This window comes from Solanum dulcamara, chromosome 11 (genome assembly GCF_947179165.1).
Source record: "Solanum dulcamara chromosome 11, daSolDulc1.2, whole genome shotgun sequence".
In the NCBI taxonomy this organism is placed as follows: domain Eukaryota; kingdom Viridiplantae; phylum Streptophyta; class Magnoliopsida; order Solanales; family Solanaceae; genus Solanum; species Solanum dulcamara.
Genome location: NC_077247.1, coordinates 42,931,623 through 42,944,482, shown reverse-complemented (window position 1 = coordinate 42,944,482; position 12,860 = coordinate 42,931,623). Strand labels below are relative to the sequence as shown.

At 30.2% G+C, this 12,860-nt stretch overlaps 1 protein-coding gene and 1 pseudogene across 1 annotated transcript; one reads left to right on the top strand and one right to left on the bottom strand.

Annotated features, from left to right (window-relative positions):
* Positions 1–1,340: 1,340 nt before the first annotated feature.
* Positions 1,341–2,730, top strand: LOC129872596 (CENP-B homolog protein 2-like; annotated as a pseudogene).
* Positions 2,731–10,804: 8,074 nt separating this feature from the next.
* LOC129873936 (BOI-related E3 ubiquitin-protein ligase 1-like) lies at positions 10,805–12,115 on the bottom strand. Its single transcript, XM_055949133.1, has 2 exons — positions 11,612–12,115; positions 10,805–11,515 (listed from the first exon to the last, which is right to left on the bottom strand). The coding sequence occupies exons 1-2, from the start codon at positions 12,005–12,007 to the stop codon at positions 10,940–10,942; spliced, it is 972 nt and encodes a 323-aa protein (XP_055805108.1). The 5' UTR covers positions 12,008–12,115; the 3' UTR covers positions 10,805–10,939.
* Positions 12,116–12,860: the final 745 nt, after the last annotated feature.

The following is a 12,860-nucleotide window of genomic DNA, read 5'->3' as shown; positions in this document are numbered from 1 at the left end:
GTTACCATCTTATAGTTTTAAACTTCACAAGAAAAACTACAAGATATTATTGTGTAAAGGAGACTTTTTTTGAAAGATAATATTATGAAAAACATCCGATCAACGTTTTTCTGGCCGTAAATCCTTCTTAGAAGTCATATATGGCCAAATTTTGGGTTCATTAAAATGAATAGTGGCGGAGTCAATATTTTGATTAAGGGAATTCAAAATCTGAAGAAGTAAGGGTTTAATATTTATTATATATATATATATATATATAAATTAATTTTAACTATATATAAATAATATAATTTTTTATCAAAAGAGTTCATTCGAACCCCTAACCAAAAGGTCACTCCGCCACTGAAAATGGATGATGTCCATCCATGTACGAAATATCTATTTTAGAATTATAGGGCTGAGTATTGTGAGTCTAAAACTCTAAATAACATTCTTATCTTGTTGTGAATTATTTTTCTAATAGTTTCTGTTACTTTTTTTTTATATCGGTTTACCGTTTAACTTCCGTTTAATTAAATTTGTTTGTATACATATGAAATTAATAAGTTGTTGAATCTCTTTATATAATAGAATTTGTGTGAAGTGGTAGTTATTTTTTTTATTGAACCAGTTATTTAAATTCTTGATTTCATAATTTAAAATATTAAATTAATCTAATTTACTATAACTATAAAGATTAGTTACATTAACTCTCATAAAATAAAACGTGAAAAGTAAAATTGAACAGGATAAGGGGAGTATTTGTTTTATTATTCTTAAGCGGGTACTCAAATTGAAACTATGAACATGATCAATAAACAAGTTTTTCTCAAATATCATTTTCATGATTATTAATGAAATAAAAGCAAAACCAATTCCCTCTCAAAGCTTCCAACTTATCATCCTAATACAGCCCGCCTAAACATCACTTTCACAAATAAATTGGAAAATGATTAAAATAGTTGGGAGAAGCCATCTCACATCGTAATGCTGATCAAAGAATATTTGTAAGTTTATTTTTGAAAAACAATATTTGATTTCGTAAATATATCACATTTATTTGTTGGAAATGAAGACAATAAATAGGTTCATTTTTTTCAGAAAAAATCATTTAAATGGCCTCTAAGATTTTATTTAGATACCTGATCAGAGATATAATTCAAACGCCAATAAAGCTCAAATTAAATGCTTAAAATTAAACCTTGCCGTAATTTAGGGAAAGTTACATATATATATATATATATACTCTTTGGCCAATAAATCGGCAGAGTATTTGTCAAATGAGATGAAAAATAAAGATGCCAAGAGGAATAAACCGACAAAATACCTTAATTTAGAGAAAGTTTTGTACGAGTGGTTTCTTCAAATGCAAGAGAAAGTGAACATGTCAGAAAAAATTATCCAAGGAAAAGCAAAAGATCTTATTCTGAAAATGTATGGTGAAACCAATCCAGAATTCAGCTTCTCTTCTGGTTGGTTAGAACGTTTCAAGTCAAGATACGGAATCAAGTCTTACAGACGTTTTGGTGAAAGTGGTTCAGTTATGATGGAATACATTGAAAACGAATTGCCTAGCATACGATCAAAACTAGATCAGTTTGAATTGAAGTATATTTATAATATGGATAAAACTGAACTATTTTACCGATTGGAAGCTGATCATTCACTTGCTACTAAGCAGCTTGAAGGTCGCAAAAAAGACAATGAGAGAATTACTCTTGCTCTCTGTTGCAATGTGATGGATCTAACAAAGTACCATTGTGAATTATTGGTAGGTTTGCAAATCGTAGATGCTTTAAAAATGTGAATATGAACAATCTTAATTGGATGTATAGATCCAACAAGAAAGTTTGGATGATTAGCTTGATTTTTTAAAAATATGTTGGCTGGTTTTATAAGAGAATGAATGGCAAGAAGGTTTTGTTAATAGTAGACAATTGCTCAACTCATCCAAAGATAGTTGAAGGCCTAAGAAATGTAGAATTTTTTTCTTACCTCTTAACACAACATCTAGATTCACCAATGTGATGCTGGATTATTCGAGCATTCAAAGCTCATTATCGTCGTCGTATTTATTTCAGCATCCTACAACGCCTCGAGGTTGAAGCACCAAATGCTGGAAAAAATAATATTTTGAATACTATTAATTTTGCTAACTTGGCTTGGAATTTTAATGTGAAAGAAATAACAATTGCAAATTGTTTTCGGCATTGCAAGATCGGATTGGAAGAAAACAATATTCCCGGACCACAAGTTGGCGAATTAGATGAAGGTATTCAAGAAGTTGGTGAATTAGATAAAGGTATCCAAGAATTAAATGATGTTACGGGTTCAAGTCTCGGAAACAGCCTCTAGCAGAAATGCAAGGTAAGGTTGCGTACAATAGACCCCTGTGGTCAGGCCCTTCTTTGGACCCCGTGCTTAGCGGGAGCTTTAGTGCACCGGGCTGCCCTTATCCAAGAATTAAATGATGTTATCTCTAATTTAGCCTACAGAATTGTGATGGATGTTGAACATCTTTTGAACTATCCTAACGAGAATGATACAGTTATGGAATCACTTATAGAGGAAGAGATAATTCAATGTGTAATGAATAATGATGATGAGAATAATCCTGAACAAGATGATAGTAACATTGTCCAACATGTATCGTCAAAGGAGGCATTTCAAGCAATGACTACATTGTCAAACTATTTGGTACAACACGAACAAAATATTCCGCAAATTGTGTTCGCTCTTCAAAAAGTTTAGAATGAGATTAATTTTAGTTTTGGTGGGAAGTAAAAACAATCAACTATAGAATCACATTTCAAAAAAAAATAGTTATTGGTCTAGTATTATTGACTGATTAAATATATATATATATATATATATATTTGATGTATTCTAGTAATTATTACTTTTTATTTTTTCTGGACCTTTAATACTTTATTTTTAATTATTATCTAATGCATTTAACGAGAATATTACTTTAATATAACTGGCCTAAGTCGGGATCGGAGAAAAATATTCATTTAGCGAGATTATTATTTTATCGAATATTACTTTATCAAGGTTTTACTGTATATAATCGAATGTATATTAGATGTAAAGTATATATTATTTTTATATTTTGTACATATTTTATAAGTTAGATAGCAGAATGATTCAGGTCCGTCATTATACGAGGGTGTTTAGGTATTACATTTTGATAGTTATCCGCCATTTAGATTTAAAAAAACTTCTAAATTCGACAGATTGGAGTTGTCTTATTTGGCTTGATAATGACTGATTAGGTGATTTATGTGCACATATAATAGTGCTTAATTAATTAGTCAAAGAGATTAGGCTATCAACACCATATGTCCCACCACTCAACTTAACCGTCCCATAAATTATATAACACGTTAATCTATCTCATAATACATTTTAATAATTAATAACTATAATGATTTCATTGAAAGACGATATAAAAGTTAAAACCAAAAAATAATTAGTCATTCATGTTTTACCTAAAATCGTCTCTATCACTTTTGACACATTGATAACAACATCATTCAACAACTACCAAGATTTTTATTTTTGTAAGGAAACCAACTTTGTATAAGATTTTGATTAGTCATAATTAATTATGATTTTCCATTCTTTAAGTAAAGATAACCTCGAAGGTCCAAATTCATGTACCATTTGAAAAGGGCTATTCAACTATCAAGGAAAAAAAAAATAACTTCCATTCTTATCCTAAAAACAATCTCAAAAGATGCATTGATATCTTATAATAAATACTCCATTTTGGCATTGAGTGGAACATATAACATAACCTATGTTCTTGTAAACACCAATTAGATGTTTGGTTATAGATGAATAATGTAAGTTACTTTGAAGTAAAACTTAAGAATATGGACTTTGAGTTTGTAATTAATTTAATACGTTAATGATAGTCAAAACAGGGTCCTTCACATAAAAACGTGCTGTTTATATTAAAATAATAAAACATAATATACTATTTGATATGGCTTTCCTTGCAAGAGAAATATTTTAGTATTAACGTGTAAACTACCCCTTTGCTGGTACATGCACTTCTTTTATGTGGAGTAATCAATATGTCCAGATTTTATTTTATTTTATATCAACATAAATTGGACTTGTAATTTTGTTAGCAGAAGCTATAGAAAGATTAAAACAAATAATTAAAGAATTAGTTAAAAGTGTAAGCATCAAATTCAACTTGAATCTGATTAATCACATGAATTCAACCTAATATTATATCCAATTAACTAAATATATACCATCTGGTGATACTTTTAAAAGCCTCCCTCAGATGTACATTGATATATTTCGAAAACTTTAGTAATCTATTTGGCTGACTATTTGTATTTATATTTTATAAATACGAATTTATTTCTCCACCTTATAATTTCCTGTAAAATGGTAGAACTTAGAAAGATCATAACTTTATTACTCCCTCCGTTTTAATTTTAATTTAACACATAATTTTAAAAAATAAAAATAAATATGTAGAATATGTGATGCAAAAGAATTATCTTTCCAAAATAAAATAAATTTAATAATGTAAATTTGAAGTGATTATGTTGGTGATAGAAGAGACAAAAGTATGTCTCATCAAGGGACCCATCCCCGAAGATCCCTCTTTCCCCCACTAAAGTTAAAATAAGATTAGCATATTATTGTTTTCTCCATGATTTACCAATCTATCTTTATTATCTTATCTGCCATATTTTTATTCTTTAAAATTACTTTCTATTCATATCACTATAAACAAAACAAGGAAAAAGTCAAATTACAAAAATAATGACAAAGGCCTAAGTGGGACCCTTAATTGATGGTCATATGTTGACAGACAACTAACAACGAGGTAATGCAGATATTGCTGCTTTTCAAAAAGATATAATATTAAACAACACAATCATTATTTCAATAAAAAAAAATTCAATTCAATTCGAAAATAGACGTTTTTAATAATAAAAAATAAAATTATACTCAAAATTTGAACATGAAAACTTTGTGCGAAGAAATCTTTACCACTTCACCATTGGTATCATCATTTCAACTTAATTAAAATATTTATACATGTATACCCAAGTAAAAGTGGAGGGAAGGAATAGTATAGCTATATCTATACATTATTCAATAAATTGAGGGCATCTTTGATTTCTGATAAGTACTGTATAGACCAAGTCTCAGACTAAGGAAATATTTCTTTTTTGCTTTCTTTATGCTTTTCATTAAAATAGAAAAACAATTGACTACATGAATAGAATCACTTTATTTTTAATTAAGTCCTCATTAGATCTTAGATTTTGAAGTTAAAAATTTAAATTTTTGGAATTATACCTTTACATGTATTTTATTTGAACTTTTTTTTTCTTTCAAATTTTGTGCATGCAAATGAAATTCTCATTAAAAACTAGTTCAGAAGTTGAAAATATTTAAAATCGATTTATAAAATCAAATCAAATTTCATGATAAAATATAAAAAATAACTTTTTCAAAATCTATGTCAAATGTTAGCTAAAGGTCTTGAATAATCACTAGTGGAGATTGTTATTTTTAATGAAATTTAAGTGGTATAAATTTAAATTAATGTATTCCAAAATTAAATGATAATGTCAAAAAATAAATTATATATAAAATGTCTCAAACTTATTCATATAATAACAATAATGAAGTTTGAGATAATATATGGCATATGGGACCATTAAGTACAAGACATCGTGTGATGTACGCTTCAAAATAATAATAATAATAGAAGGTACGACTATTTGAGAAGTCTTGTGATTCAATACTTTGTTGACATTACAAGTTCTCATAAAGTAAATAGGAGTAGCAAAAACAAAGTTGGAAAATACAAACCCTTTAAGAATTCACGTGGAAATTATAATAAAAGGACAAGGCAACATTTGTTTGATAAGAAAAAACTCTTTGATTATCGATTTCGATGACCTTATTATATTCCAGGCAAGCCATCATTAAAATAGCATTTGATTAACTACTAGCAAAACGTATCATATCTTCATTACCATTGGCGAAATCATAATTTTTAATAAGAGGGTTTAAAATTTGAAAAAGTAGACACACGAATTAATCGAATGGGTTCGACATCAACTATTTATACATAAAAAAATATTTTAATCATATATTAATAGTATAATTTTTCACCGAAGGGGGGATCGGATAAACTCCGGACACATGCTTGGTCCGCCACTGCCCATTACTTATTCATATTTAACTTAAAGAATTAATAAATAAAATAATGATTTTACTTATCACCTCTAATTATAACTATAATTCATCCCATATATTGATAGATGAATTAAAAACAATAAGTTATTATATTTAATGCAAATTTTAAAATTATAAATTATTTCTTGAAATTTTAAAATTAACTAGTAAAAGTTGATGAAAAAGTAATATTAAAGCTGAATAAATTTAAGGAAAATCTTTTCGTAACTTACTCATAAATGCACAAAAAGATAATCTCAATAGAACCACGTAAGGCACTTTAATAACTTGTATCATAGTGATTAATGCAGTATATAACCTGATAATTAATAAAATAGATTGAGAATTATCTAATCTTAAATTTAAATTCTAATAGAGATAAAATAATCAACTGACTTACGTTTTAAAGAAAATTTAATTCAAATATGAATTAACACAAATACCATAGTTTTGTTTGTATTTAGGAGTAAGGTTGTTGTCCTATTTTCTTTGCGCAATTCACCCCAAATCCCCATCACAATCTTCTTTTAAATGGATATCAACAACTCAAAGTGTGTGGTTTAGCATTCCTACAGATTATTTTTATTAAAAGTAAAAAGATTATGTTTATTAATTTATTTTTTAACTCATATTAATATATTTTATTCATCAATATTCAGATTAATAATGAAAACTTTTATGAAACTTTACAATATTTATATTCTTAAAAAAATAATTAATTTCAAAGTCGAAACGGGAAAATTAAAAAGAAAAATTACTTTTGTAAATTAAAAATTAACAGATAATTTAAAATATGTATTTTATAACAACGTGAATAACTAATATAAAACGAATGAATAATCACTAGTCAATTGCATCAAGTTTGTCGCAATCAAAGTAAAAAAGAATTTGTCGCACACTTCAACAATGTTTAAACTTTGTCACGAAATTACGATATCTCTCCTTCTCAATTTAGGGCTTCGATGGAATTCTTTATTAAAGAATATTTATTACTCCCTTCGTTTCACAAAAAAATGACCTGATTTTATTTGACACAAAATTTTAAAATATTAAAAAGACTATTCAATCTTGTAGTTCTAAATTAAAATTATGTTAAATGTATAAAAATGTCCTTTAATCTTGTGACCTGAAATATGTCATGTGCAAAAGTTACCAAAAAAAAAAAGGGGTCAAAATTTTTGAAACAATGAAAAGGAGGTTATTTTTTTTTAAACGGAAATAGTATTTTTTTATTGTTTAACCATAGAAAATTTCAGTCAATGTCCGATTACTTTGAATTTACACTATATAAATAGCTTCAACTAAAGATTTTTCTATATCCAAAATTCAAATCTCTAAAATCTTTTGATTAAAAAAAGAAAAAGAAAAGCAGTCCATCGGTTACCTTGCATGTTTTGATGAAAGAAAAGGAAAAAAAATTAAATAGTGTGATCGGGGAACATTGACTGGAAAATAGTTGTGATTGTGAGTACCAAAACCGATCTTCACGGCTCTGACATCAAATAGGTTAAGTATCCCCCACTAACGTACGCTATCATTATCTGTCTGTTTTCTCTTCCCTTTCCCCACCGGCGCTCTCTCTCTTTAGCAGGCGTGTTTGATACAGTGTACGAATTCCTACTTATCCTTCACAACCCCAACGACCCTGCTTTCCTCTTTGGAGTGACCCACATTTTTTTGGACTTTCCCCGCTACTTCACGACAATTTCTTTGCTATTATGCGCCCTCTTTCCCTATTCGTTTCACACGTGGTGGGTCTCTATCTCTCTCTCTTCCACCCATCATTTTCTTTTTCAACTACTTACGCCATGCTAAATTTTACATCAAATTACTATAATTCATGATAAATTTTGGTGTGAAATATATATATAGCATTAATTATTCTTTGTGATTATTATTTTAATTAAATATTTTATAAATTGATGCAGTCAAAATTTAGTTTTAGGGTTGGAGATGTCCTTACCCTTCTTCTCTTTTTTTTTTTTGTATTGTATCCTAGTGTGTTAGTATTCTTGAATCTCATTAAATTTGAATTTTTGTATAAAAGTATTTTGGCTGTTAAAAAATTAAAAATTTGCTGCTCGTTTGGAACTCAATCTTAGTATGAGTTCATAACGATCAAAGTTGAAGTGTAAACTTAATAGTGAAGCCACAATTTATACCGTAGAGAAGTAGCCCTAAATTGAAGAATCTAGGCCAATTTAAAAGATCATTAAGTATAATTCAAATAACTAAATTTGGGCAATTAAAGTAAACTTTGGATATGACACTACTAAGATTAAATAATTTCAAATTTAATAAAATAAGATGAGATATTAACGGAGTGACCCCTTTAGATAATGGAGTGATCCATCATTTTCAGTAGTAACCTCCTAACTTATTTTTATTTTTATAAAACACTATAAAATAGTACCAGTAATGGTGTATTTGTGAATGTGACGTGTCAGAATCTTGGCCGGCACTTTGGGACACGATTCTGATTACAACATGCAGTATATATTTATAGGACTGTCACACACGAAACAAAAGCAAAGAAGCAAACATCATCTCACATTTCATTATTTTTAACAATAATAAAATGCTGTTCGATTATTCAATTTAACTTGATTAGTGAATAAAAATTTGCTGAGGATTTAAATACGAGTATCATAATCTAAGTACATGATATATATTGTCTTTTTATTCCAACAGACCTCATAAAGTTATCATCATGTTCCAAACCACCCGTATCATTTAAGTATTGTATTCTTTATTCTAGCAGACCTCTTGAATTTATCTTCTGAGCAACTCCAACGCATTAGTATCACGTGAATTTTTGATATTTTTTATAAACTTTTTCACTTTACTATGACATTCGAAAGATGAGCATGGCTCTGATATTACAAGAAACTTGTCAATTTTTAGTTTTGTCCTGCACTTGTCGGCCCACCTTTCGTCATAGAAGCTAAGTGGCAGGTAGTTCTAAGGAGATGGACCTAGAATATCATTTTGGATTTGAATAGCATAGAGTATGGACAATCAAGAAAATAAGAGGGGCAAAATTTTCAAAGAGGGGAAATTCTTGGAAGGTGGCATCAAAAGGAATGGGACATAAGAGAGAGCCATCATTGTTGAGTAAATCCTTACGCCCCATAACCAAACTCTTCAATTTACATCAACAATCCAGAAACAAACAATAAATAATTAAATAGTAATAGGGACAAATAATGTGTAATGTGCCACATTTTCCACTGACATTTTTGTCTTTACAACACCTATAATATTGTGCCTCATAATGGAAGATTCCAAGAAGTGAACTACCCCAAAAAGAAAATCAATACACAAGCTTGTCCTGATGGCTCATGAATCTGACCATGACCAGAGTGACCACTACTGCTGCTGTCCCAAATCAATGCATAAGACTACTCAACCATCTTTCTACTTTATTATATTTATTAGTATTATATATATATATATATATATTTAGATTACAAAATTGTATGTTCATCAACTATAGTTGAATCAAATGCAAATCAACCCATTTTGTATTGTTAAGAGGCGTTTTGATTAGAGTTAGGCAGAGATTAGTCATGAAAATCTTATGTCTATTTTAGTTATGCCGAATTATAAACAGAATTAGTTATGCTAATTCACTCGCTAAGCAACATGGAAATCAGCACCCTATCGGACGGATACTTTGTGCCAACCCTAGAAAGGTAAATAATACATTGAGCTTTAGGAGTAGCCTACAAAAATTACCAATAATGATTTGAAATAGTCTATTATACATATCCATCACCGAAGGTAACAATAACTTAGAAGATTAGAGAAGAAACCTAATTTGATTTAATTAATTAGCAAAAAGTTAGGACATGAAAAAGAAAAGTAAAGTAAATTAATCGCCAGAGTAGTTGTTTTCACAATCACTACATATGCCTGCAAAGTTGGGGGGATTTGCTTGTTTTTGGGTCCACTTTGTTTTTTTTCTTCAATGGGTTTTGCTAGTACTAGTACTAGTATAGATGAAACTACCCTACCAATAGAAATTAAGCAAAAATACAATCCTACTTTTATTTATTTTCAGCATGTTGACATCTCACCTAAGCAAACAAACAGTATCACCAGTACTCATAGCATTTATGCAGGAAAATCCCAAATCAACACCCCACCTCCCAAGAGAAAGTGTCTCTTTATGTCACCACAAATTAAATGTTGAAAGAGTCTATGATGGCCAATATGCCCATAAGGGCTCTGCAGAGTACCTAATTTAATACATAGGACCACAGAGGTGTGAGTAATCAGTAAAGTAGGATTCTTGGCAAAAGTTGGCATGCACCCAATTGCTTTTTCTGGTCATTTCATTAAAACTGGTATCCAATATCTCTCTCAATCAATGTGAAGAACCAAAAGTTACTTTATGCTTTAATCCAACAGAGATGCCCTTTACGTATTTACATTTCTTTGTTAAGTTAGTGTAAAAACAATATACTGTCACAAAGTAAAAGTAAAATCACTCCCTTTAAGCACCTTTCAATGTAACCAACTTGTACCACGACCCACAACAACATAATCCGCATAATTTCACAATGGAGAATTAAGAACATATATGGAGAGATAAAAAGAATGAACAAATTGCATTTTACAATTACTAAAGAAATTTACAAACTAAAGTTTCTAACATTTCTCTCTACATCAACAAAATTCTATGATTTTCTTTTCCTCTTCCTAGAAATTGTTTCCTCACATTTTGATTGATTGATTAAGAAGACATGTTAACATGCACAGTGGCATTCATATAAGAGTTACATACAGGGCATGTATGGACTAAACTTGATCCACAAACGGCACATAGGCACAGGTGTCTGCATGGCAAAAGCAACACACATGATTCCCTCTCCCCACACCTTTTGCACATCCTGTTATCCTGCGCTTCCCCACCTAATGTGCGCCGGCCATCAATTTCCTCCTCTTCTTCCTCAGCTGCCCCGTGGTCGCTGCTGCCGCAGCAGGATTCGACGTCTTCCTCAACTGCTACTCCGGCGAGGTTGCCGCCGGCTGAGATACGCTCGTCGCCGACGTGGGCTAATACTTGTTCTAAATTGTTGCGAAGGGAATTAGCTGTTGCTTCGTTAGTTTGTGCCAAATCCCTCCATAACTGATTCTCAACGAACAGACTTTTCACTTTCTCTTGAAGAACCATATTGATTTTCCCCATTCGTTGAATCTGTTCATCTTTTGCTTTCAGTTTTTTCGATACACCTTCTCCGATCGCTGCCACCAGTACCCTCGCTTGCTGTTTCTGCCTTTCTTCCAATTCCATCCTTACTTTCTTAGTCTGTAAAACCACAACATAAAATAATCCAATTAGCCCCAAACACCAAATAAACAGACAACGGCAATGGATTTGAAAATTTTTCATTAAAAGACTTACATGAAGCGAAATTATACGATCGATATCACACTGGTACTGTTGAAGCAGTGGCAAAACGTCATCTCCAACAAATGACGTAGTGTTACAAGTATTAAACTGATTAAACGAATCCCTCGAGCGCTTCCTCGTCGCCGCGGCAGAGACGGTAGCATTAACAGTAGTCGGAAGATTGAAAGTAAGACCACTGTCAGTATTTACCGACGTTTTAGGCTGAACGGAATCACAAATCAAACTGTGATTAAACGGCATAAAACTATTCTCTGGCGTCGGCAAAGGCAAAAGAGAAGAACCCATCATCTGGGTATTGTGGGAAAAGCCATTTCCTTGATTGGAAATGATTTGGTTCGGTTGTTGTTGTTGAGTGAAAAGATTGAGGTGTCTTGCTTCCACTGCCATGGAAATGGATTTGTTGTTTTTTTGAGAGAGAAAAGGGAGAGAAAACTCTCTATATGTAAAGAGAGACTTGGAGGTGGCGACTAGAGAGAAAAGAATGGGGTTTGGCCCTTTATTTAAGCGTTTGGTTTTGTGGATAGAGAGAGAAAGTGGGGTAAGGGAAAGTCAATAAAGAAATTGTAGAGAGAGAAAAAAAGTAAAATTCGGGGATGGATGAGATTTTACATCATTATCATCATTTACTAATTTAATTAAATTAAATAATCTTCATTTACTTATAATCTTACTGTACGTTCTCAGGATACTTATTTATAGAATCACGATATTTACTCTATTCCTATACGGAAAATTTGCACCATAACATCACATTAATTTGTTACAACACGTAATGTGTCTTTTTTCTCATATATTCATAAATTTTACGTTTGAAATATACTTACTTGTTAATTTTCATTAAATGACCTGAAAGTATATACAGTTTTTAAAATGTCATTATATATAATAATGTAATTATGGGAGCTTGTATTTAATGATAAAAAATAAACTAAAAGATGTAACATAAAAAATGGAATAAAGGAGTATAAGATTATGTAATTATAATTTAAGTAAATTAGTTCATGAACTTTGAAAATAATAATGAACTTTGTAAATTTATGCCTAATTACTTATGGGAAATTGTAGAAATATTTTTTCCACTTTTCGAAATGTTCACTTTTATCACAAGCAATATTATTTTATTTATCAAAAAGTCACATGTTCGGAAAATAAATTTGCTTAAATGAGCATTTGGGCATATCAAGAGAGATAGAATTAGGAACAAAAATATTTGCGATAAAGTGAACTGACGTGAAGACGG